This window comes from Muntiacus reevesi, chromosome 18, assembly GCF_963930625.1.
Source record: "Muntiacus reevesi chromosome 18, mMunRee1.1, whole genome shotgun sequence".
Taxonomy (NCBI): domain Eukaryota; kingdom Metazoa; phylum Chordata; class Mammalia; order Artiodactyla; family Cervidae; genus Muntiacus; species Muntiacus reevesi.
This window is the reverse complement of record NC_089266.1, coordinates 20,224,221-20,250,260: the sequence shown is the minus strand read 5'-3', so window position 1 is coordinate 20,250,260 and position 26,040 is coordinate 20,224,221. Positions and strand designations below refer to the sequence as shown.

Sequence of the window (26,040 nt, the reverse complement as noted above, 5' to 3'; positions counted from 1 at the left end):
CTTTTAGACTTCCGAGGTAGTCAAGATTGCTGCCTTTTGAGGACAAGGAGAAGCACCTCAGAAAGCAGGCTTCTTTCTGGTGAATCACCTCCCAAGCCACGAAGGTGGAAATGCAGGCCTGGGGCCAGGAGTGTGGTGGTTTCCTGCCCACCTCCCTCCTCCCCTCACTCTGCCCCTATCCCGCACGTTTCTGGACGCAGAATTGCAGCTAGGGTGCTGATTAAATAGCAATAGTTCTATTTCTTGACTTGTTAAGTGGTTACATGGTTGTGCTTTGTGCACTTTTCTGTGTTAATTTATACTTCAACAACAACAATAGGTTTATTATAAAAGCACTGAGCATCAGAGTAATGGCCAGGGTCAGGAAAAAGGCTCCCGAGGTGCGGATGAGGGAGTATGGGACCCGCTATTCACCCACACCGTGGGCATCTCCCAGTCAGGGCCCACGTCTTCATCTTTGTGGTCCCAGAGCCCAGCTCTGAGCTTGCCGCGATAGGCCGAGGGTAGGATGAATGAAGGAAACCAGGAAGACGCGTTCATCTCCTAGTACCCATGTGTCGCAGGTTGGTATGTGGTCAAAGAACTGTAGGATATTACAAGAACCAATGACCCCGTGGTCACACTGATGGCTCTCTTCGGGGGCAGTCCTCCTTGCCCCCTGACCTGATTCGCGGAAGAGCAAGAGTCTCACAGCTCAATCTCATTTTCACTCCGTGCTGGTGACCGCTGCAGGGTCGGGCTCAAGCACTGCCAGCCTCTTTTGGCTTATCTGGTTGGGTCACAGCCCCGGCCGCCCGGCCCTCCGAGGGAGGTGGGGAAGAGCCCTGATCAAAAAAGGGGCAGGATCTGGGATAAAAGCAGCAGCGGGAGGCTACAGAGCAGCTGCCAACCTGACCCGTGGAGGTAGGACGTGCAGAACTGACCCCAAACTCAGCGGAAGCGAACCTCGCCGGAAGCCAAAGGAGCGCCCTGCGCAGAGTTGCGCTGCATAGCTCGAACGTAGCCACGCGGGGCCAGGAGGTCCGCCCCCCGCCCCTCAGCTCCGACAGGCCGCTAAGTTCTGAGCCTCGAGCCCAACAGCAGTTGCTCACTCGGATGCAGCGGGTCGGTAGCAGTCTCCCTACCGGGAGCCAGTCGGCCTCCCGATGTCCCAGTGTGGCCTTTACTGAACAGAACCAGGTGGCCACTCTACCAGTGCAGCGGCTCACGGAGGATGTGGCAGCTGGGGAGGATGGGTTCCAGATGAAGCTGTATGCCCATGGCTTCACCCCTGAGGAGCTGTTGGTTCAGGTGAACAGCGGATGCCTGGTGGTGACTGGCCAGCGACAACTGGAGGGCTGCAACCCGGATGGGACCGGCTTCCGCGTGGCGCAGAAGGTGCACCAGCAAATGTCACTCCCACCGGACCTGGATCCCGCTGCCATGACTTGCAGCCTGACCCCCTCCGGCCAGCTGTGTGTCCGTGGCCAGTGCCGGGCACTGCCTTCCTCTGAGGCTCAAACAGGACCCGCCTCGAGATTCAGAAGCCGTGGCTCTAAGAAACTAGCCTGACCCAGTAAACCACCACCGTAGTGAGCAACAGCTTCAGTGTCCGTGGTCTTTTCTTGGGGCTGGGGTCAGAGGTGGAAGTAGAACAAAGGTAGAAGGCCAAGGGGAGGGCCCAGAGGGGCAGAAAAGGCACCTCAAGGTGGTGGTCAATCATAAATTAGGCCCCGGGGCAAGCTGGAGGCAGTGGGCAGTGTTGTTTCCCTCAGCTCGGCTCACTGCTTGGACCAGCAGCTCCAGCAGGGAGCAGCAGAGGGCCGGAAGGGCCCTACCATTGCTGAACTCCAGGACCAGCAGAGGGCCCCCAGAGAGACGGGGGACCAGGTGACTTGGATCTGATATGGGGCTGCTATGTTGGCCTTAGGACTAGCCAAGGTTCCAGAGGTCTTTAGTGTTCCTTCTTCAGGGAAAAGGGTGAGAGGACCCCACTCCCTCACCAGACTAGTACAGACTAGTCAAGAAACCCCAAAGAGGCTCTTTCTGGTGTTTAGAGACCAACTATTTTCAAATACAGACTGCACATACCCCAATAAAATCTGGAGGGGGTTGAGGAGAGGCAAATGCTGGACCCTCAACTTTCATCTTGAGATTCAGCCTCAGCTCACTCTTACCCCACGCCACCCGGTTAGAGCTGGTAACAGCTGGCCTCTCTTGGTTACCATGACCACCAACATCCCCTCACTTTAGATGGGGAAGAACGCTTTTGTTTAAGAAGATTTAGAGGTTCATGTGAAATTAACTTCAAGTAAGCTGGAGAGGCTATGGCCTGATAAACTCTGCCAGAGAAAGACAAGGAAGACAAGTGGGAGGTCGATCGATCGGCTGACTATATTGACAAGATACTGATTGGTTACATGTTGAAGAAAACATACAATACAAAATACAGAAAAAGTTGGTTCCATTCCCTCCCACTACCCCCCCTTACCCACCCACCCCCAAATACTCATCATCGTGATTTGGTCAGAACAGGGCTCAGAGCCAGAGGTCAGGGTGACCAAGGACGAGGGGGAAGAGGGCTGTGAGCAATGGGTTCGTGGCTGTCACAATAATGCTGTGGTAATGCTGTGGGTTCTCTCCCAGTTGTGAGTTGGGGGGTGAGGTGGGCGCTGCAGCCTGATGACCGCCAGCTGAGGGAAGAGCTGCCTCTCCCTTCCCTGGCCCCAAGGGCCTGCCCCGCCACCCAGAACCAAGCACACTCCAGACACAGTAAGGATATGGATGCTCCTGCTGAGCCCGCTACTCAGCAAGAGGGGAAGAAGGGTAACTGATCCAACCCCTGCCTCCCCACACACCAGGGTGGGTGTGGAACAGGGGCACGTGGCTACTACCAGCAGAAGAGGGGGAGAGCAGTAGAAAGGGCAGGAAATGGGAAGAGCAGATCATATATATTAAAAAAGTGACTTAAGACTTAAAATTGAATTAGTATTTGTACAGAAAGGTGCAGGTGGAATAACTCACTCCGGCCTATGATCAAAATGATACGGAGAAATCATGGTGGACCCCTCCCCCTGCCCCCCCAGTGGTGGCCCGAGTCGTTAAGTGCGATTGGTTAGAGTGGATTCCAGTCGGGTCGTTGAGGCGGAGGAGGTGGGGGCAGTGGGCAGGCAAGGGGGGCTCAGTTGCTGCAGCACTGGCTCCGGCTGGCAGGGTTGTTCTCCTGGAGGTCCACGCCTCGGTTCCGGCCCGGAGCACCAGCTGCATTCTGGGGTTCGTTCTTGGGAAGCTTCTTAGCTGTTGGGAGAGGAATGGGAAGATGTGTGTGAGGGAACCCCAGCACTCTCCCAAGTCCACTTGGGTACCACCCAATCTGTGATACCCAGCATACTGATGGCTTCACGTCTATGTGCCAAGTGCATAGGTCTTTCAGAAAACTGAGGCCAAGAGGGGTTAAATAACTCTCCCAGGACCACAGAGTTTAATAAGTGGGAGAGAAAGGATTCAAACCCACACAGGATGACTCTAGAGCCAAATGAGCAAAAAAAAAAAAAAATACTAACAAGTGGGTAGGGAGCTGGTGATGTAGTTTTAGATGGTAGTACAATAAAGGGTCTGGAAGTGAAGTGCTGAGACTTGGGCTCAGGTTTTAGAAATTTCTGGAGTGAACTATATTGAGAGATGAAAAAAAGAAACAATTTTATCAAAATATTAAAAATGGTAAAAGATCTGTTGATAAAGGGACCCCACAGACCTACGACAGGACTGCAAGCAAGTAATACCCCCTGGCTGGGGGAGGGGAAGAGAGGCAACTTACCTATTGCCATGAAAATTTCATTCACGTTCATCGCAGTCTTTGCTGATGTCTCCATGAACAGCAAACTGTTGTCCTCTGCATAGGCTTGTGCTTCCTGATTTGGACAGAGGTGAGAAAGTGAGTGGGAGGGAAACACTGGCAGGGGCTGAGACCCAGGAGAAAAATCGTCCCTGATTAGTGTCTTCCATACAATAGACAATGCAGGGGTTTTCGGGCCTAAGGCTCCCCTGTTCTGAGTTCTCCACGTCACACACAGCACCTCTCAGCTTACACACATCAGCAGATGTCTGACTCAGGTTTCCATGGGCCACAGTTCTGCCTTCTTGCTCTTCAAAATTACTAGGCTAGAAAATACTTCTAGAAAGTTATCCTACAAATAAATATACTCGCACACTTGGACAAAAGTATGTGGATGTTGACTACAGCACTGTTTCTAGTCTTTTGTAATTACACACAACCTAGAAATCCATCAGGTGGGAACTGGTTAAAAAAAAAAATCAGTATGTAAAGAGATTCATGGCCTGATGCAAAGAGCTGACTCACTGGAGAACACGCTGAAGCTGGGACAGATTGATGGCAAGAGGAGAAGGGGGTATGAGAGGATGAGATGGTTGGATGGCAAACTCTATGGACATGAGTTTGAGCAAACTCAGGGAGATAGTGAAGGACAGGGAAGCCTGGAGTGCTGCAGTTCATGGGGTCGCAGAGTCAGACACAATTTATTGACTGAACAACAAGACTTGTGCATATATTCCAGAAAGACAAGAAATTGAGAGGAAGCTGGGGGAAGGGGGACTGAGTTTCTAGGGTTAGAGACCCAAATTTTATCCTATATACTTTCCTGTACTGTTAAAAATTTCCAATGTGCGTGTGTTCAAAAAAAAAAAAAAAGTTTTTTTTACTGTTTTGTTAAAAAGTTAGTTTACAGAAAAAGTAAGCTGAAGCTTCTGCTGTCTACACACACACACACACACACACACACACTGATGGACACAGAAGGCAGAGCAGTGGACGACACTCCCTTTAGGCCATGCTTGAGCCGTGAGGGGACTCAGACAGAAGCTCCCCTACCACCACCCATGGCAGTCCTTCACAAAGCCCAAGCAGCCTGAGGAAGCCTAATGGGGCCAGCTCGTCCTCCCCCACCTGGAACTCCACAGCTCTCTTGCTGGCCAGGTCCGCCTTGTTGCCTGCGAGCGCGATGACGATGTTGGGACTGGCCTGCCTCTGTAGCTCCTTCACCCAGTTCTTGGCCCGGGCGAAGGTATCCTGGGGAAACAGGGCCAGAGCGTCAGCAGGACAGACTGGGCTTTCTGCCCACGGCTGCTCACTGGAGAGGTTGGAGCTGACAGTGCCCAGGTGTCTAAGATGTCACCACCCTAAAGATTCTGGAGAGACACCCGCCAACACCAGAGGAAATGTGCCCACACCCCAAATAGGAACAAAGGGTGGAGAAGCAAGAGAAAATCTTTACTGTGTTGGTGATGTCGTAGACCACGATGGCAGCCTGGGCCCCCCGATAGTACATGGGGGCCAGGCTGTGATACCGCTCCTGTCCAGCTGTGTCCCAGATCTCAAACTTGACTGTTGTGTCGTCCAAGCAGACGGTCTGTGTGAGGAAGGCCGCTGGAAGAAGGCAGGCGGTGTTACCAGGTGCGGAAGAACCGAGAAGACACCCCCATACATCTGTGCTGAGCCTTCCAGGCTCTGGTGCTTAGAAGCCTGCTGCTGAGGGGGGCACCGAAAACCCCCAAGCTGGCGGCCAGAGCAGCTGAGCAAGGTGGCCAGAGCTGGTGCTACTGTGTGTTGAGGGGGCAGGGGTTGCACAGGCTTTACAGACCCAGCCAGGTGGGAGTGGGAGGGAAGGAAAGCTATTTCAGGAGCCCTCCCTGAAGGACAGCAGCCAGGGGCAGCAGAGGAGGAGTCCAGGAGAAACCTGGCTCCAAGCACAAAAGGGTGGGCCCAATGCTGCTCCTCCGCTCTCCCATTGGAGAACACTCCCAGCCCCTCTGTCTGCTCCAGCCCAGGGGTGTCGCTGGCTTTTGGTGTCCTGAGGACACTCTCACACACTCAGCTATCCTGGGGAAGAATGAACTACACGCCGTGCTACTGCCAGGCAGGGGCTGGGTGACCGGCTTCCCACCACCGCCCCTGCCACCTCCAAGGCATGCCGGCCGGCCGCCACCCTTGGCTTTGCCCTCGACTCGCTCCTGACTGGCTCCACCTTCAGGGAACACAGTGACCCTATCTTTGGCCGGAGGAGGCAGGGGAACACTCGGCACCTGTGCGTGTGCTTCGAAGGACGAGTCTTGGAGCTGGGACTGGCAGGCGGGAGCCCCAGCAGAGGACTGCGGGCAGCTCTGTGGAGGAAGCTGGCCCTCTGTGTCCACCCTCCCCACACGTCCCTGAGGGGCCTGGGCCCTGCCTCACTTCCCCCTCTCCAGCTCCTGACTGGAGTGCTGAGGAGGCAGCAGAAGACTGCTGACACGGCCCATTCTGTTTCCAGCTGCCTGGAAACCTCCTACCAACCAAGAGGGTAGAAAAAGTATGACTCAAGCCCAAGGTCGGCCCCAGCCCCTCGAGCAGTGTACTGGCCACTGAGGCAGGAGGCTGAAACCAGACCCTCACATGCCACATGCTAGGAAATCACCAGGAAATCAGTGACAGGCTCTGAGCTCAAGAAGGGCTAAAGGTCAGCTTCAGAAACACCACTCCACTCACAAGGCCATTTCCCCATTCCGGGGTTGACGCACTGCCTGGTTGTGGTATAAAGACAAGAATCCTCAGAGATCCAGATGGAGCCTCCCGTCCCAGGTCCATGGGGGGGTGTACCTCGGGCCACACAAGTAAACCAAGAGGTGGAACCAGGGGAGGAAGGCGATTTTAGACTCAGATTATTCTTACTAGATGTCTGCTGGGACACAGACACAGAGACCAGCTGCTGGATTCAATCCCAGGGCTTGGGAGAGGTGAGCTGCTGCCGCCCGAGGCACGCTTAGCCTGTGGGCAGTCAGCATCCCTTCTCCTCGACGCCCAGGCATCTCCTCCACTTCCCTGAGGCCGCCATCCCCGCCCTCGGGCCCACTCACCTCCAATTGTGCTCTCCTGGTACTCGTGGAACTGCCCCTTGACGAAGCGGAGGACGAGGCTGGATTTGCCGACCGCGGACTCCCCCAGCAGGACCAGCTTAAACTGACAGATCTTGTTCCCAGCAGCTGGTCCGTTGGGTCGTGCTGCGCCTCCCCGACCCGCCATGGCCCGTCCCGCTGTAGTGGTACCAGTGAGCGTGGGGGCAGGGGCCGGTGCTATGCAAAGAGGCACTTAGTGGGGAGGGGGGCTTCAACTATAAGGGAGAGATCAGAAGTACTGGGTTAGTACAAAGACTGTGGCCCAGTGAGCCCTTCTTAAACCACAGTCACTCCCTCCGCCCTCCTTGATGACCTGGCTGACTGCCTCCCCTCGCCCCCTACATCCTGCCCCACTCTTCCAGAAGTTAGGACACGAGCCCTCACTAGGCTTACCCCACATCTCTTGGCCCTACAACCATCTGATGGTAAAGAGAAAAGTGGTCTCCCAACTCTAGGCTCACAGTTCTCAGCAAACACACTGACTTCCCAACCCCAGAAATGTACTTTCACATACAAGTTAACACCCACAGGAAAGGAATGGGCATCTGCCAGCCTGGTGACTGATACATAAGTCAATAGGCAACATGGGGTACCAAAAACTGGCTCAGAAGATTCTAGGATCTAGCTCAACAAACAATGGACCTGTGGCTTGGTAGCTGAGACCACAGCCGACCTCTGTGCAAAGCCAGGGTGGGAGGTGAGGCCAACCAGGGGACGGGGAGTCCCCGTGGAAAGCGTCTCAGACAAGGTGCTCGGTCACCCTCGTGGGTCTCTGGGGACCAGGGCCGGGCCAGGTGCAGGTTGTTATCAAAAGAGTGGTTCTGCCTGTCATCTCCAGAAGCACCGACCAACTTTCTCAATCTGAGGCTGGACTGTGTGCTGGAATCAAAGCTTCATTTCACTCCCTCCTCCCCGCCCCCCACCAGCTCTCTCATTTCTGATGGCCCAGAAGTCTCACACACATTAAAAAACCAAACACACACAAAACCAAACACACACCGCAGCCAGCCAGCTCTGCTGGCAGTCAGAAGGGCTGCCGAATTCCCCTTTTAAATAGAGACTCCACTGGCAGAGGCAGAGGGCGACACGGAGGCAGACAAGGGGGGGTGCGGATGGGCGGAGACAGACATGGGTGCCAAGACCTGCGTATCCCCCCACCCCACCCGGAACTGGGGGAGCTGGTGTTCCTACACTGACATCTGAGTCACTCTGTCAGTGGTGGCTGGGACTGAAATGAAGGTTGGGGAACCCATCTCCAGAAGCCTCTAGAAGACTTACACAGAACGTACACAGAATGTCTGACGAACGAGCACTGTGAGTAGGTATTGTATCCTGAAGACTCTGTGGGGCATCTGAACCTAAGCTGAGAAGAAAAGGTTTGGCTGAGACTGCCCTTTGCAGGACAGAGTCTATGCAGGAAGGGTTTCAGAGCAAGACAGCCCGACTGGCCCCCGAGCATGGGGAGCGCGTTCCCCGCCGGTCAAAGGAGGGGGTGTGAGTGAAGAGGGGGGTGTTTGTGAGAAGCAGTGGTCTGCGCGCATGTGAGCTGCAGGCACAAAGGGCTAGCTTTGTGCAACCTCGAATCGTTTCTCCACATCCAAGTTCTCCCAGCAACTCGCTTAAAAAGTGAGCTTCAGGAAGAGTGATTCACTAACCAGGAACAAGAGTTTCCTTTCTGGACGGCACTAAAGGAAAAGAGGTTTGAAGTGGGGGCCACCTATTCCCCAAGAGTACACGGAAGGAAGTATGGGGGGGGGGTGTCCTCACTTACTGACAAGAGATGCTAGTTTTGAAATATTTTCTAATTTCAGATGCTTTCTCTTTTCACCCCAGTCAATGATATTGGCAAGACCCTACACTGCACCCTCGAGGCCAGATCTGTGCTTTCGGCTCTTTTGTCGCCTTCCTCTCAATGTTCTGAACAAACAGAGAATTCAAAGAGCGCTCACCAAATGAAATGGTTTTCAGAGACAGCTGACATTTACTGAACAACTGCACAACCGGCATCTCCTTTAAACTTTAAAACCATCTCCTATTTTTCAGATACATAGCCTGCTGCTCAGGTGTTAACTGCCCTGCTCAGAGTCACCCAGCATGTGGTGATGGAACCTGGACACGAGCCACGGTCCCCACTGTAGGGGGCACTGTGGAGGCAACGCCCTCCCTTTGTGGTTTTGAGCGGCTGGGTGAATGAGACTCCTTTTGTGGCAGTAGTTTGCTGGCCCAGCAAGGGCTGGCTCTGGCTGCCAGTCACAGTCACCCTGAAGTCCCTGTGTACTCTTGCCACCAGTGGGGGGAGCTGCTCAGGGCCAGGCGACAGCAACAGTGCAAAACCACAATGGAATTACAGGTGGGTTATTCCCACGAATCCACGTGACGCGTAATCTTGGCCCAGCAACAGAGTGTGGCTGGGGCACTGGAGAAGGAGGTATGAATGAGTGGGGAATGGGGAACAGGAGATGAAGACACAATTCCAAGAAAACCAAAGCAGCTGGGGCTGAGGGTTACTCGGGTGGGGGGTAACCAGCACTCACAAGTCAAGAAAAATAGAGGTAACACTTAAGTCTTGCTCTTATCAAGCCCGTGGGTTTCCAAACCTGCCCAGACAACTCGGATTTTTTTTTTAAACAAGTCAGAAGAAGAGGCGTATAATTTTTATGCAGTGGGTCTCAACCCGGTCTACACAACAAAACCACTCGTGCAGTCAGCCCCTGGAGGTTCCGGTACAGGCTGGAGAAGGGCCTGGTGTCTGCATATTATAACTTGCTGCAGGTGCTCTGCCTGGTACAAACTGGCTGGGGATATGTTCTTCCTGGATGCCGGTCCTGCCTTGCAGAGACACCTGAGCAGGCGCACACAGCATTTTTTTTATGGCCTGCTGCCTCGTGGTTTTCTTGGCCCCGCTCAGTGATCACATGAGCTGAGGTCTTGAACCTTCCCAGACACTAAGGCACAGAGGAAGTTGATTTTGTCATCAAGGGCACATGGAGACATGGAGATGCCTAAGACAGGCAGAGGCCATACTCAGCCCCCAGGAAGCCCTGGCCCTCCCCTCCCAAGACTGGGGAATCAGAGATTAACCCCTTGGCAGGTGGTAAAGGTGACTTCACTGAGCTGGGCTTTTGTCTGGGAACCTTTCCTCCTGAACCAGCAGCTAGATTACCCACAGGTGCAGTCAAGTGGTGGCATTCTAACCCGAAATGACACAGTAAATGTCAGTCTTCTTTTAGACCGAAATCTATCCAATTCTCTTGAAGAGCTGAGTTATGGTCAAAGTTTCTTATAAGATATAGAATAGGCCAAAACGTGTATGTGTGTGTATACATATAAAACCAGTTTCTCCAGCACCAGGAAAAACACATGAGTGGAATGAATTTCCTCCTGGATATTTTCATGAAGCTGCTGAAATGTGTAGAGCTTCAGACCCACTGCGAGGGCCCTTTCTCGCCATAACCCAGCCACCCACCACCCCCATGCTCCATATCAGAACTTGGTTCGTTCAGAGGCCACTAGAACAAGCACCACTCCCAATCTTCAAGGGAATTGGGAGAGACTGTGAGGGCGGAGATACCCTACACCTTTCTCCACATGGCACATGAAAGGGCAGAAGGGATCTGAGCTCCTAAACACTCTGGCCCATGAACAGGCCTAACAGGTACATGCCCAGCCTAGCCTGAGACCGAGGGGGTAAGAGAAAGCAGAAAAAAAGAGCAGGATGCTGCTATTCTGACCTCTGGACACTTAGGTCTTGCTCAGTGCATGCATGCTTAGTCACCCAGTCGTGTCCGACTCTGCTATAGACTGTAGTCCGCCAGGCTCCTCTGTCCATGAAATTCTCCAGGCAAGAATACTGGAGTGGGTAGCCATTCCCTTCTCCAGGGGATCTTCCTGACCCAGGGATCAAACCTGGGTCTCCTGTATTGCAGGCAGACTCTACTGTCTAAGCCACCAGGTCAGTGGATCTCAAACTTTTTTCCATCAGAATCACCCACCAGGTTTAGAAAATAGGCCTGACCAACTGAATCTAGAATCTCTAGGAGTGGAGTCTAGAAATCAGTGTTTTTAAAATAAGTCCTCTTTGGGACCTTCCGAGTGGTCCAGTGGTTAGGAATCTGCTTTCCAACGCAGAAGACTCGGGTCCCACCCGGATCGAGGAACCCCACATATCATAGGGCAGTTAAGCCTGCACTCTGAAACTACTGAAGTCCACACACTCCAGAGACTGTGCGCCACCATGAAAGCCCCAGCACGATGCAACTGAGACCCGGAGCAGCCAAAAATTTAATTAATTAAAAAAACAAAAACCTAACAACAAAAAATAAGTTTCCCAATAATTCCCTGGAAGTCCAGTGGTTAGGACTCAGCGCTTTCACTGCCAAGAGCCCAGGTTCAATCCCTGGTCAGTGAACTAAGATCCCACAAGCTGTGAACCATGGCCAAAAAACCAAAATAATAAAATAAAAATAAGGTTCCCTAAGTGATTCCAGGTGGCTGATTTAAGTCCAAGAGTTGCAGTTGACACAGGAAGGAGGGAGGAAAATGAGAGACAGAAAGGCGCCCCCAGATGGGTACTGTGGACAGTACAGGTGAAGCAAGCTGGGGGGGGGGGGTGCGGGGGGGGCGGGCCTGGCTCTCGGCTTTACCCAACACCTGAAGCCTTCTCCAAGACACCAGATGCTGCTGGAATGTCGCCTCTCCCCCCAGTCTCCATACTGGAAAAGTTCACCTTTCCCTTCTCTAATCCATGAAGTCACCTACTTTATACACTCTGTCCTTCCTGGTAAAGAGTGAGCAATTCCAGCTGGTGGGTGTCTCTCGCACTTCCTGTTTGCTTCAGAGACTTCCTCTAGCTGAGTCCCGGCACAGTGTGGATAGTGAGCCAATTAGGGAAACCAGATTTCATTTTGGCCAGAGGCTGGGCTGAGACTCTAGACTTTCTTACTCAAGGTTAGCCTTGAGGGTTGGGGGGTGCTGGCCAGTGACTCTTCAGCAATACTTTACTCTGGATAAAAGCATTCCTGAATATTTAACATGGTGAGAATTGGGCAAGAAGCCAGCAGAAGAAACCTGTTAGCTTAAAGAGAATGAGCAAATCAGGGAATGTAGGAAAGCGAATTAGGTTCAGAAGCTAATGTGGGGGTGACTTCCCTGGTGATCCAGTAGTTAAGAATCAGCCTGCCAATGAAGGGGACATGGGTTTGATCCCTGGTCTGGGAAGACCCCACAAACCTTAGAACAACTAAGCCTGTGCTCCATAATAAGAGATGCCACTGCAATGAGAAGCCTGTATACCACAACTAGAGAAAGCAGCAGCAATGAAGACCCAGCACAGCCAAAAATAAAGTAAACACAGATTTCTTTTTTAAATCTAAGGTGGAAGACATTAAAAAGCTCAGATCAGCATGGGAGCTGATTCACCCCTAGACTTAAAAGCACAGAGGAAAACCAGAACCACCACGACTGGCATCCAGGACCAGAGGGCAGACTCACAGCAGGATTACCCAGGTCTCCAGCTGGTGGCAGATCCAGAAAGACAGGAGCCAAGATCCACAGGAGGCACCACGCCCTTTCCTAGCACCATTAGCAGTCAGGACTTGGGAGGCCGAACTGGGTTTGGTTAAAGCCTGAGTGACCTTGGCCAAGTCAGACTAGTGGCCGCTGTCAGCTTCAGTCCCTTGTCCCTTATCTAGTAAATGGTATTACCTAACACCAATCACACCGCGCTGTTAAATGAAACAAGATTAAATGAAACAACACACGGAGGGCAGGGCACAGTATCCTCCTGAAGGTGAGGGGCTCGCGAACAGCAAGGCTGTTACACTACTAAGAGCCTAACTAGCTAGCTTTGACTCACTGGTTGTCAAAGCTCAAAGCTTCTCTTCACAATTACAGAGGAGATGAAGGGGAAGCGAAGTGACCTGCCCAGGGTCACAGCCGGGTGGTGGCAGAGCCAGAGCCCAGGATTATAACTCCAGCAAGGCTCCCCCATCAGAGACAGAAAGCCCAAGGATATTAATAATGTTGTTACATCCACCAAGAGTAACGGGGCCACCAAAATACGGCTTTTAACTGTGGAAAAAGGAGTTTTGTATCAAACTAAACAAAAACATGCTGTTGGAGGGAAAGTCCTGCATCTTGATTTGGGAGGTAGATACATGAATGTCTGTTGTTGTTCAATTCTTCTGCGTCTCCAGGGGCTGCAGGCTACAGTCCATGGGTAAGGGCTTAGGCTGCGGCCCACAACCCACAAGGTCACAGAGAGCCAGATGCAACTTAGCAACTAAACAGCAGCTGCAGCAGGACGGGAGCCTGCCAGGCTCTCCTCTGTCCATGAGATTCTCCAGGCAAGAGTACTGGAGTGGGTTGCCATTTCCTTCTCCAGGGGATCTTCTCAACCCAGGGATCAAACCTGCATCTCCTGCATTGGGAGGTGGATTCTTTACCACTGAGCCACCAGGCACACCCACATGGATGCCTACACATGCAAAAACGCACTTAAGACTTGTTAAATTTCACTGTATATAAGTTACATGTCAATGAAAACATTAAAAATGCTGCTGGTACAGAATTTTGCATACAGCAATGAAAACTTAAAGTTTAGAAATATGAGACCAATCTAACTCCCCTATAGATAAAATATTTTATATTTTAGTATTACAAAATGCAGAGTAAAGACCATCAAAAAAATGCTGTCTGAATTAGAAGAGGACCAAAAGAGAGCAAAGATACCCAAATAAACAAGGGGCAAGATAGCAAGATTCAACATAAACAAATGTGCCTACTGCATACATATTAAAAATATCCTTATGGTTTGTACTTAATTGTGGGTTAAAGAATTTTAAGGTTGTTTTATTAAAGCTTCATGGAAAAGCCGACACTGATGTCTTTTCAGTGCGGAGAAAGAGGTTACAGCAGTGTGGCTCTCTGCACTCCCCAAGCAGTCCAGAGGGAAAAGGGTTTAGGGGTGGCCGCAAAGAGAGGCGTGTCCTCCCTGCGTGACCACTGGAACTGCATGGAGTCGCCTCACCGAGGGCCTGAGTCGCACCTGGAGTGTGTAACAGAGGAAGCTGGGCCCTGGAAGCCAGAAGCTTAACAGCGCTCGCAGATTGAGATCTGGGGAGAATGTGACGGGTACGTCGGGCCGGGGCTGCAGTCTCATCCCACAAGGAAGGAGGGGGCTTGGGGGAGATGGAAGCAGGAGGAGAGGGAAGGGGTGCTGCCTTTACAGTCACAGCACATGACTCCCTGTCCCGGGAGAGAAATCACCCCAGAGGGGGACTCAGAGGGAGTGAGAGGGGAGGGCCCTACTGCTGTGACAGGCCCTGGAATCTGCCCCAGCCTGCCCAACTCCCTCAACCTGGAGCAGTTTTCCCTCTTCCAACAGGGAGACTCCACGGGGTTGCGGGCCCCGACCCCCGCACCGCAGTGAGGCTGTGAGCACAGGGTCCACCGGGTACACCAAGACCTGCAGAAGGGACCCGCAAGCAGGGACACCAACAGGCTCACACCCTGGTCACACGTGACCACGCGGGCCTGCCCCTGTGTTTGGAGCTGTGCCAAGGAGCAGCCCGGACAGAGCGAGGCCGCTCCTGCAGCCCTCTCCCTGTTGGGGGAGGCCGGCGGTGTCGCTCAGCACAGATGCCAGGAGGAGCTGGGCGAAAGCCACCCCGGAGGTCGGAGCCCTGGCCTCCCCGCACCCGGCCCCAGCAAGAGCCCTAAGAAATCCTCCCCCGATCTCCAAGCTGCTTTCTCAGCCCTCGACCACACACGGGCTCCCTGGAGAGGCGGATGAGCAGAGTCAGGGCTGGATGGAAACCTCCAGGCCGTCTCTTCCTATGCCCATGGGGAGAAAGGCTGCTGAGGGGCGGGGGCTTATCTACCGGGATCTGCTGACACGGCCCAGCCGGTGTGCCCGTCCATACCATCCATCCAAGGGCCCCAGGACCCAGGGGCAGCGTGAGGGTTCTCTGCTGGCCACTTGGGTGGCAGGGTGGTGAGGAAGGCCAGACAGACAGGGGTCTGCCTGCAGCTGCACCAGCTGAGGTTTGTCCTGCCTACTGATTTGAAGAGGCCCCGGGAGCGTACGGGCCTACCACCGCCACTCCTAAGAGACTCTCTCCCTAAGACGGCCCGGCCTCATGCTCGGCACACCTCAGTACTCAAGGCTATGTCAGAGTCTCTGGCCCCATGTAGGGCAGCTCTCTAAGAAGCCTCGAGCAAAAGCCCAACTGGAAGTCTGACGCTTTTTTGGTGGCACAAACCCCTATGCATCCAGCTACAGCGGAGGGGAGATGGGACCAAGGCTGTGTGGTGACTCCCCACCCTCACCCCCATCCCCGGCTCTTCACCTGCCAGGGCCAGGTGGAGTGCAAAGAAGAGAGCCGGGCACGCTTCCTCAGCTTCCTCCCTCATCTCAGCCTATACCTGCTGTGGCCCCAGGACAGAGTCTGAGTCACGTGAAGCCAGTCAGAATGGGTGTAGTATACTGGCCGACCCACAAGCCTCATGATTCCTCTGTCTGAGCTGTTCATGCTCCTACAATTCATTTCCTAAGGCAGCGCTAACTAGGATCTCAACAACGCAGGGCCCACTGAGTCCTGTGTCTTAGGAAGGTCTCCGCAGGGGCCAGGAGTACCTGCCTGGACAGCGGCTGCTTCCACGGCTGCCCCAGGCCCAGAAAAGACTCCAAAAACCTTTGCTGAAAGTCAGGGTCATCAGCAACACCTGCCTACCGAGTTACTCATACCAACAACTGACACCTCTCATAAACCCTTCCTGTCTTTAATTAAAAAAAACAAAAACAAAAAAGGAGAGAAAGAAAGCCAGTTTAAGTTACTGCCACCCCTTTGTTTTGCCCTTAGCTCCTCAACAGAGAGCACAGGGCAGAGGTCATGCTTCACAGGCAAGCAGGGGAAAAGAATCAGGTATTAGATCTAGCAAACCAAATTCCTCCTGCTCAGACATCCCACACGCTATGGTCAGAGGCTGCCCAACCACCAAAAAACAAGGTCAAAGTTCCTGTTGTGGGGTCTGAGGGATGATGGCTGCTCCAGGGAGCCTGCATGCCAAAGAACAGTATTTTAGGCTGATCTCTCCTTTGTTAAATTTCTGTCGAACAAAATGTTGATGGGTGAGGGGAAGAAGTCAGGCAATGCATGGGTCTCAACAGGTTTCAATGAGTGAACCACACTTCTATTTCATGGCCCCATTTTCATGACTGTGGTGGGTGGCAAGAGGCTGGAGAACTTGGGGGCTTGAGGGCTGGAAGTGAGAAAGTGAGAGAAACTATAAGGGCATTGTTGCAGAAGAAACGATCACAATATAAAATTCTCAAAGTCAGACTATGGGTTTCCCTTTGTTTTAACAGCACATAACATCAAACCTGACGCACAGTGGGTGTTTATCAATGTGGTGAACCAAGCCTGTGATGCACATACAAACTGGTTAGGTCTGGCGAGCGAACAGGGTAGCTCAAGGCTGCAACACACATCCATCTGCCACACGGTTCATATCCCTCACCAGAGCCAAAGCCCAGAGGAAGAGACGCTTCCGTACCCCCAGATAGAACCTCTTAGGTTCCATCTGCACAGGGGTGAAGAGCATGAGGGCTGGAGTCAGACAAACTTCAAGTCCTAGAGTTGCCAGTTCTTAGGGTGAGTCTGCACTGCATCACTGAATCCACATCCTCACGTGCAAAACGGAGATTAGCACCACCCATCTCCCAGGACTGCTGGGGAAAAGATGCACGAAAGACCAAGGGCTTGAGGGTGAGCTGATGTAGAGAGAGCTCTCCCTGTAAATGTTCGTGGCGGGGAGGTCCCAACAAAGTGAAGTCCTCAATCAAACGTCCCATTATTCACGTATTGCTTTTGCTTCCAGTTTCCCGGGACTCCATTTATCAGTGCCCCTCATCTGGAGAGCATGCTGAGGAGGACAACAGCTAATACTTCTGTTCCTCTCCCAAATGCCTATGCTGAAATGCTAATGCCCACTGGGATGGTGTTTGGAGGTGGGGTCTTTGGGAGGTGAGGCTGTGAGGGCAGAGCCCTCATGAGTGGGATGAGCGCCCTTTTATTACTGAAAGAGACTCCCAGAGAACTCTCCTGCCCCTTCCAGCACGTGAGGACACTGCAAGAGGTGGGCAGTCTGCAACCTGGAAGAGGGCCTCCACCAGAACCCAACCATGCTGGCCCCCTGATCTTGGACTTCCAGCTTCCAGAAGTGTGAGAAATAAATTTGTTTGTAAGTCACCCAGTCTGCTGTAATTTTGTACAGCTGCCCAAATGGACTAAAACAACTTCCCCCAGTGCCTGAGAAAAAGGACCAGTTCATGCTGATGTCCTCTGTCCTGTAAACAACCCTAACCTTGTATTCTCTGGAGACTGACTTCCAAAGCCAGAAGAACAGAGGGTGGGGATGACCACCACTGCCCCCCCTCCCCAAAAAAAAGGAATCAACATTGAGTGAAAGCCCCCAACCAGGCAAACAAGAGCTCTTTAAAAAAAATAAAAGGCCAACAACATGAAACATCATGAAGCCCAAACGCCGTTCCTTCCATCTCAGAGCCTCTTTCAGGAAAGGGAAGAAGTAGTTCAGTTGTGGGGAGGGGGAGGGGACAGCTAGGACAGCTGACAAAGACACCAGAGTTCCTTTTAAAAAACCAGGCTGCAAGTGCTAGAGATTTGGAAACTGGTGTCATTAATCACCACGGCCTTCAGAGCCGCTCAGAGAGCAATCTGATGACGAGGAGAGTGGCCAGGGTTCGGGAGGCCACCCACGCCCTCCCCCACGCCTGGGATGCTTCTGACAGAGCCACCCGAAGGGGACACACATGGAGCTATGAATAGAAGGCAAGAGGCTCGTAAACCAACTCCTGTTCAGATCCCAAGTTAGTGTTCCCAGCAGGGCTCAGGTTACACATCTTCAGGGGGATGACAGTACAACGGAAGGATTTAAGCTATTCAGTGATTCAGGATCACAGCTCAAAGTGACAGCCTGCCCTGAGCCTGCCTGGAGCCACAGACCCTGTGTGAGCCCTCCCAAAGGGGAGGTCTGTTTCTGAATGACAGCAATAGAAAGCTGGCCTGGACCACAGGGACTCGCCTACCAGACTCAAGAGCTCTGGAGGGTTTGGCTGGAGAACTTAGCACCTGAAATACAGGAATAATTATGAACCTCATCCTTCCAAACGGATAGCAAATTCCAAAGTAAATACCAAATCCGACCATTTTGGGCTCAGTCGAAAAGCATCAGGCAGAGGGTGGGAGAAGTATGGAGAAGCAGCCGCTGGCCACTGGGGTCAGCTCCCAGAAATCTCCCGGGGAGGATATCCCAAGCGCAGCTCCACCTCACCTACCCCTGGAGGCTTCAGCAACTATGACTAACCATCAAGAGGAGAAATAACTTGGGTCCAACCATATAACTCCGTATCAACACAGCTGAGAGGAAGCGTTTGCTAAAAAGGAGGGGCCCTGCAGAGCCAGCTGATTCTAGGACCAGGGCAGGAAACACATAAGGTAAGCCTGAAGCACCTTGCAAAAAGTAAGGAAGTGCTTACAGAAATGAAAACCAAAACACCCCGAGACGATGGGGGTAGGTCAAAGGGAGCTGAAAGAGCTCCCAGGGACCAAAGCTGGGACAACTTGAACAATAAAGTAGCACTGGATTATAGACCACAGTGTAAAATAAACACCCATGAGTCCATACTGATATAACTAACTGAATCCATAAATGGGGGAGAACAGCCAAATCTTTTGTGTACAAGAATTTGAAATAACCCATGTAGATCCTCCGCCCGGGAGGCGAGGAGCATAACTCCCCACCTCTCCAGTGTGGACTACTCAGAGGGACTTCCTTCCAAGGAGGACAGCACGAAAACGGGCAGGGGAGATGATAACTTGACAGCGGGAAAGCCCGACAAACATCACCTCTGCGGGCGACCAAAGCTGATGCTGACAGAGCTAAGTCAGGCAGATTATACGTACCCTTGATATGATGTGGTGAGAACGGCACTTTAGCTCTGTGGTCTTCTCCCCAAAACCCATAAGCCCAGTGTAACCATGAAGAAAATATTAGACAGATCCCAATCTGACCAATATTCCTCAAAACTGTCAAGGTCATCAAGAACAAGGAGAATCTAAGAAAATGTCACAGCTGAGAGGAACCTATGGAGGTATAACAACTAAAGGCAAGGTGGTGTCCTATATGGGATCCTGGAACAGAAAAAGAACACTAGATAAAAACCAAGGAAATGTGAGATTTCCCTGGCAGTCCAGTGGTAAGATTCTACGCTCCCAATGCAGGGGGCCCAGGTTCAATCCCCCGTCAAGGAACTAGATCCCACAGGCTGCAACTAAGAGCTTGCATGCCACAGCGAGGATCGAAGATTCCGTGTGCCACAACTAAGACCTGGCACAGCCAAATCAATCAATTAACTAATCTTTATAAAAAAGGCAACTGTGAATAAAGTGTGGACTTTAGTTATTATACACATAACTGGTTCATTAATTGTAGCAAATGTACAATACTAATGTAAGATATTAATCACAGTGGAAACCATGTGGGAGCGGGGGATGGGGGGTGCAGTTTGGGCAAAAACTCTAGGACCTTTGTAATTTTTCTGCCGACACCACTTTCTCAGGCCCATCCTTACCCAAGAATGAGCCTTGTGCAGACGTGCAAACGAGGACCCAGGGACCAGAGCCAAGTTCACTTCCACCAACCCTTGCCAAACCCTGGCCGGGGGTCAGTACTGCCTCACCACCGCACACAGCCACGGGGGCACAGCGACCAGTACCCAGGCGCTGGGAGGTGGTCAGTGGACCATGGATGGCCATGGCCATGCCCTTTCTCAATGAGACCTTTCGCGGGATGTGGTTATCTGGAGAGCTCCACCCTCTAGAAATTGAGTTGGTGACCTGTCTCTGCCCCTCTATCATCTGTACCATAGCATTCATCCTGTTTACCTGTCTGCTTTCTTATCTCTGAGCAACTATGTGGAGGTTGGACGAAGAAATGGATCAGAGGGATGTGAGCGTGAATCCCAGGTTCACCGCATCCTCGCTGGGTGAGTTAGAGGAAATGGGCTGCCATCTGCTTTAAGGGCAGGTCTGAACGTCTGCCCTTTCCTTGGACAACCACAGTGGGGGGCCTGCTATGCTGGGTGCCAGGATGGCACAGAAATAAAATAGGACATGACTGGCACCCCCACGGGGCTCATCCGCTAAACAAGGAGGCAGACAGCAAGCAATGAAAGGAAACTACAAGGAAGAGGAAAGCCCTCAGACTCCCTCAGGGGAGGAGGGCTTCACAGGGAAGTGATGTTCCAGCTGCACCTTGAGAGAAAAGTTGGGCGACACGGCTCACAGGCGGGAGGCGGAGAAGGGCCTTCCACGCAAAGGGAAGAGCACACAGTTCGCCCAGAGATGGGGTGAGGAGGGACCCGAGCACAGACTTTCAATTTTCCCCCTGCTCTGCCACTCACTCCGCCATAACTTGGGGACTGAATGCAGTCAGTCTGTCCTTGCACACAGGAAGCACGATTCAAAAATGTAGCTTTTCTTTGGATGATTGTTCCTATATACGGGAGATGGGATAGTTACTCTGAAAACTAACCTTCTACAGTACCAAGATATTAACGCAGAGGACTTCTTAAGAAACACTCCAAAAAAAGAAAGAAAGAAAGAAATACTGCAGTTCTACTCTGTCAAGGCTCTTGAAAGCACTATCACCTGGGTTGGGGGACATCCTAGTTTACAGATCCTGTCTGAAATGATACTTCTCAGACGGCCCCGACAAAAGTACCCCTGACTCAACTCAGGCGAGAGAAAATGCAAAAGCCCAGAAATCTGGGAATTGAACCCAAAGCAGCCTGCAGCAACGAAAATATTGTCCTCAAGTTTCCTGTTTTAGCTTAAACATATGCAAACTTTGCAATCCAATCTATAATAGATTCAGGATTGTTTGAGTATAAAAACGTCTAAAACTGAGTAAGACTGAAGTGCCTAGGAGATGCAAAGATCCATGGTTCTAAGTATGCAGTGGGTTTGAGAACCCCCAGTGGGAGGAGCAGAATCATGGCCTTAGCGTTCTCTTCTGTAAAGTGGGAACACAACCTACATCAATTCTGTTCCCCATCCATGGAACGAGACAATATGGCAACCATCCAGCCAAACACCAGGCATCACAGTAAAAACTGGCAGAAACACTGATTCAGAATCCTAGGGATAAATTATGATGTACCTTCAAAACCCCATGGACCTTGTGAGTATCTATTCTGTGCCAGGGAACAGACTAACTTCTTTGTCCTCTTTGTTTCCATTTTGGCAAGATATTTTGTATCCCCATTTTACTGGAAGAAAGAGAGGCTCAGAGAGGTCAAGTGACAAGTCCAAGGCCACACAGCTGGTACATGAGGGAGCCCAGATGACAACTCAGGCCTGGCTGACTCTAAAGCTCTCGTGCCTTCCACCCCACCATACCACCTCTGTTTACCAGGCAAAGGTTAGAGGAAGAAGGGTCCTTCTGAGAAGTACTTGGTTCGTGGGGCTGAATTTAAATTTCTGACTTTATTCTGTGTTTCCATGTAAACTCCAGTGAAAGGAGCCCCTGGTGGACAGCCATATTCTTCCCACTGCGAGCAGCAGGCAGCACCAGGGGAGAATCAGGAGGCTAAGCAGAGGCCAGCTCCACCAGCTCTCTGCGCCCTTCACCCTGCCCAGAGGGACCATCAGACCACTCACTTTTGCTTTCATTTTCTAGCCATCATGACTTTTAGATTCCCAAGAAATTAATGGCATGCAGATGCACCCAAACTCTTAGGCCCTGAAGGGTCCTGACTTGGGACTCATAACTGCCATGGTCCCCAGAAACAGAGGTGAAAGAAGACAGGAGGATAGGGTGAGGGTGGGGAGGAAAACCAGACTCAGAGGAGGGTGTTGCTGGTGAGGATGCCAAAGGGTCTGCACTTGGGCCACTGCTTCCCCATCCGAATGTCCATTCCTTCCAAAAACAGACCAAAGGAGGACCCCCTATTTGGGAAGATGAGGCACATTAAATCCCAAAAGAGACCCAGCTCGACCTTCTTCCGACTGTGTAATCTAAGGCTAGCCACTTAAGTTCCTTCAGCGTCGTCTCTAAAGTGGAGATACAATTCCCACGATCTTCCAGCACTCTTGTGAGGAACACGTGTGAAAAGAACTTGGCAACTTTAAACTGATTTATAAAAAATTAGTTGTTACCACCCTTCCATGGTATAAAGGCAGAAAAAGGCCTACTGTTTGTAAGAGTCAAGACAGCAGACGAAGGGCATCAGAGGGGATGGGCTTCTGTCCCACACACAGCCCTCCCTCTCTCTGCCAAGCAGTGTCAGATCTCTGCTTGGACTCTGTAATCTCTGGATGACAGAAGTGCCTGCCTAACCACCCAGGGCACTAATGCCTTCCTGTCTCTCTGAAAGGGAGAGCTTCTCCTTCAAAAGCCTGCTTCAGAATCAGAGCTGGGAGACCAAGCCTAGACAAAGAAAGTTCCCTCAGAAAGCTAGCCAGCCTCATCCCAGGACTCCCAGAGTTCCAGAAACTACACCCCAATACTGAGGAGGTAAGTTTGGTCAGAGACCAATGACCAGCAAGTAGACAGCTTCTCTGGCTTTGCCCCTCAGGAACACAGACTGGCTGGACTAGAGAAACTAGGTTGGTCATAGAAGTCTCCAGCAACCCTCCAAAGAAGTTCAGAGAGACAGAGAGAGAGCTTGTGACCTGCCTGTTGACACTAACAAGGTTTTTTTGTTGTTCAATAAAAAATGAAATAAGTGCATCCTAGGTCTAGCTCGAAAGTTCGTAGGAGTCAGACACTGTCCAAAAGAGGTCAAAAAGATCTCAAGGCAAAACAACTGGAATACTTGTAAGGAGCATCCAAGGGCAGTAAAGATGGCCCAGAACACTGAAGGGCTTCAGAAATTCCCAAAGATTGCATGGTCTTCCGTCCCTTCTGCCACTGTTGATAGCAAGGGTCAATCACGGCCTTCAGAGTCAGGCTGCACTCATTAAGGTACAGTCTCTGGCCTGTACTTTGGCCACATAACAAAGAACCTCCCCGCTTGGTCTGAGACAGCAGCCATTTCACACACCTAAGTCCTAAGCAGTGGACAAGGATCAGATGTCAGTACAGGCCGTCTCTCGGAAAAGCTAGGGGAAATCAGCACTTTCTGGCATGCGTGGGAATTCCTTGGGCTACAAAAAATCAACACATTAAGAACCCAGAGGTGTTACTGTGACCTCAACTTAATTCTCTGGAATCTATGATTTATGTGATCAAGCCCAGAGGGGAATGGAGATAGACCCTGGGACTGAAAGTGGTGAGACCTGTTGATCAAGGAGGTAAGTGTACTTGTATAGGGATGGGAAAGAGATAGCCCAGGATTCTTTAGTTCCAGACTCCTTATTTTTGGTCTTTTCCCTTTTCCCTAAAGACCAACAGACAGCAGTCCCAGGAAGAGCAGTCCCCTCTGAGGCAGCTTGGAACCACTCACGTGCTCTGGGAGGACAGGGCTGGGACTCCAGCAAGTGGGGAGGAGGAGGGGAGAGAGAAGATAATGAATGGGCAGAGCCACCCTGATCTATGTGATCTGTAGCTAGGATTGAGCAAACCTCAGCTAAATTGTTCAGAGGCAGGAAGAGTGAGCGATACACTCAAGAGAACAACACAACCAGAGGACAGGGGCTGAAGGGGCGAGACAAGGAGAAGACAGCTCATTCCTAAAGAGTGATCCAGACTTTAAACTCTGCTGAGATCCTGGGTGGCTCTCTGGCTTCAGGAGAGAGGAAGTTAAGGAGTTGTGGCAGCAGTCTCACCCAGGACCCCCACCCCCACCCCGCCCCAGCCCCAGGAAATCGAGATAAAATTCTTCCAGGGCTGGAGGGACAACTGTTTCTGTGGGATGGGGAGTGGGACACGGGAAAAAGGCGACAGACAACACTCCAGGCTACCTCTAAAAGAGAAGGAGAACAAGATCCTTCACACCTGACAAAGATTCCTCCAATTCTGGGAGCAGAGGGAGAGGAACTTAGGGTCTCTCCCTCCCACAATCGGACCAGACAGACCAGAGAAGAGCCACAGAGATTTCCAAAGGCTCACGAAGGGCAGATAAGGGAAGGAAAGAAGAGACCCCCCAGCTTTGGCTCGACGCCTGGGGAGTCCCTTAAGAAGGGGCTACGGGTCGGGGGAGGGATCAGTATCTCCCTAAGCCAGGGTTGGGCGGGAGGAAAGGCTGCCCCGGAGAGGCTTCAACACGAAAGAGACACTGGGTCTCAGGTCAGGCACACTCACGGCGGCTCCGGGGCGGCGGCGTTACTTGGGGCCGGGGCTCGGACAGGCTCCGCTCCTCTCCCCCCGGCGGTGTCCCAGGCTCCGGCCTCCACTTCCGCCTTTCAGCCGCTCCGGATCCGGATCTCCACCTCTGACCCGCCCCTCAGTACTCTCAGGTGACTGACAGGGCGGAGAGACCAATGGGAGGTACTCTAGGCCGACTCACTGGCCGCGCCGGCTTAGGGTGAGGGAGAGGCAGGAGAGAGCGCGCGAAGGATGGCGGGACTTGTAGTTCGCAGCTTTGGGAGGAGTCGGTGGCAGCCTCGGACTTAGGCTTAGGGTGGAGCCGGCTGCCGACTAGGCGGAGCCCGGCCGGGAACTTTTTAAGGCCAGGCCTGCCGACCGCGTCGTCGCGGGTTCCTGGCGCCCCGAGGGGAGTCGAGTGGCAGAGCGTTGCGACAGGGCAGAAGGCTGTGTGTGCAGAACTGGGAAAGGAAAAACATGGTGTGAGTGAATATGCACGTGAGGCTGCGTGGACCAGTCTTCAGCATTCGTTAGCCCAGAGAAGTCTCTCGGCGCTTTAAGGCCAAGTCAGTTCTGGTAGCCCGGCTGTTAGGGACTTTCTGAGATGGGAAGATGATGGAATCGTTATCAGAAGGGCTCTCTGGAGGGTACTGGGTGGAGAGAGCTCTATTGCCCAGCTGTTAACCAGGATGCTTCGCCTTTGGCTCAACCCCAACCTCCGCCTCTGCCCTGCCTCTCCCCTCCCCAACCAGAACCTCCTCTATTCTCTGATGCCAAATACAGAACCGGATCACTTCTGCCTTAGCTCTCCCCATCCTTCCACAAATGCAGATTGGAACCACTTCTGTTTGCCCCACTTTGCCCTTCATATGGATCAGCACTATTTCTGTTTTTTCTGTTCCTGTGGTGTGCTTCAGTCTGTGGGGTTGCAGAGTCAGATATGGACACGACTTAGTGACTGAACAACAACACAGTATGAATTAGGACCATTTCTGCTTCTGCCCTCCCCCCCCCCCACCCCCCACCACTGACACCTCAGCACAAACCAGTATCTCTTCTACTTCTGCATCCCATCCCCAGGGACACTACTCAGAAACTGTATGGAATCAAAGCTCACCCCAGAGACAGCCATGGACATCGTTCCTATGCTACCAGCCAACACCAATCACACTTTGGAACCTGAGCTAGAGAATCGACCTGGCAACCTCTCTGGGACAACCTGCCACAAAACTGCCCACATCTATTTCCAACTGGTCACCAGGGTGCCTTTTTCTAACAGCATCCATAACATCCACCCCTGCAGTGATCATCAAAGTAGTGAAAACTCAGAAGGAGGAGCAAGCTTAGGAGAGCAGAGGGGATGGGGCAGAGTGGGATTCCTAGCAGGTTCTTGATTGGTGACAAGTGTTTCCTCCAGACCCTGCTGTACCTTGCCTGCAAGAAGGACAGGATCAGTTACTGCAGGATTGGTGGGGAGTCCCTTGGGCCACCTTTCCAGGGCTGGAGGTGTACCTGAGTCAGGGCTCTGTCCCTCCCACACTGTCTGAATCTGTGGCTCTGACCAGGTTGGGGGGAGGGTGGGTATAACGGGCCCATAGTGACTCATTAAGGTTTCTGCCTCATCCCAGGGGCTCCTGGTGACGTGAATGTGGTGCCAAGTGGATTGGTTGGCACCTTTGCCCTCCTAGAGACAGTAACAGGGCCCTGGGGTACTGTGTGGGAGTGACTGTCATGTAGGCTCCTCCAAAGCCCTGGGGCTATCACACCAGCCCCCAGAAACAGCCAGAG

The 26,040-nt window shown here is 52.2% G+C and overlaps 2 protein-coding genes across 2 annotated transcripts; one reads left to right on the top strand and one right to left on the bottom strand.

Annotated features, from left to right (window-relative positions):
- Window positions 1-429: 429 nt before the first annotated feature.
- On the top strand, window positions 430-2,617 carry HSPB9 (heat shock protein family B (small) member 9). Its single transcript, XM_065909977.1, has one exon. It carries the CDS (start codon window positions 1,096-1,098, stop codon window positions 1,549-1,551), a length of 456 nt encoding a protein of 151 aa, XP_065766049.1. The 5' UTR covers window positions 430-1,095; the 3' UTR covers window positions 1,552-2,617.
- A 329-nt stretch (window positions 2,618-2,946) lies between these two features.
- RAB5C (RAB5C, member RAS oncogene family) lies at window positions 2,947-24,387 on the bottom strand. Its single transcript, XM_065909976.1, has 6 exons — window positions 24,250-24,387; window positions 6,886-7,139; window positions 5,271-5,422; window positions 4,943-5,065; window positions 3,797-3,890; window positions 2,947-3,276 (listed from the first exon to the last, which is right to left on the bottom strand). The coding sequence occupies exons 2-6, from the start codon at window positions 7,049-7,051 to the stop codon at window positions 3,161-3,163; spliced, it is 651 nt and encodes a 216-aa protein (XP_065766048.1). The 5' UTR covers window positions 7,052-7,139; window positions 24,250-24,387; the 3' UTR covers window positions 2,947-3,160.
- Between the last annotated feature and the right edge of the window lie 1,653 nt (window positions 24,388-26,040).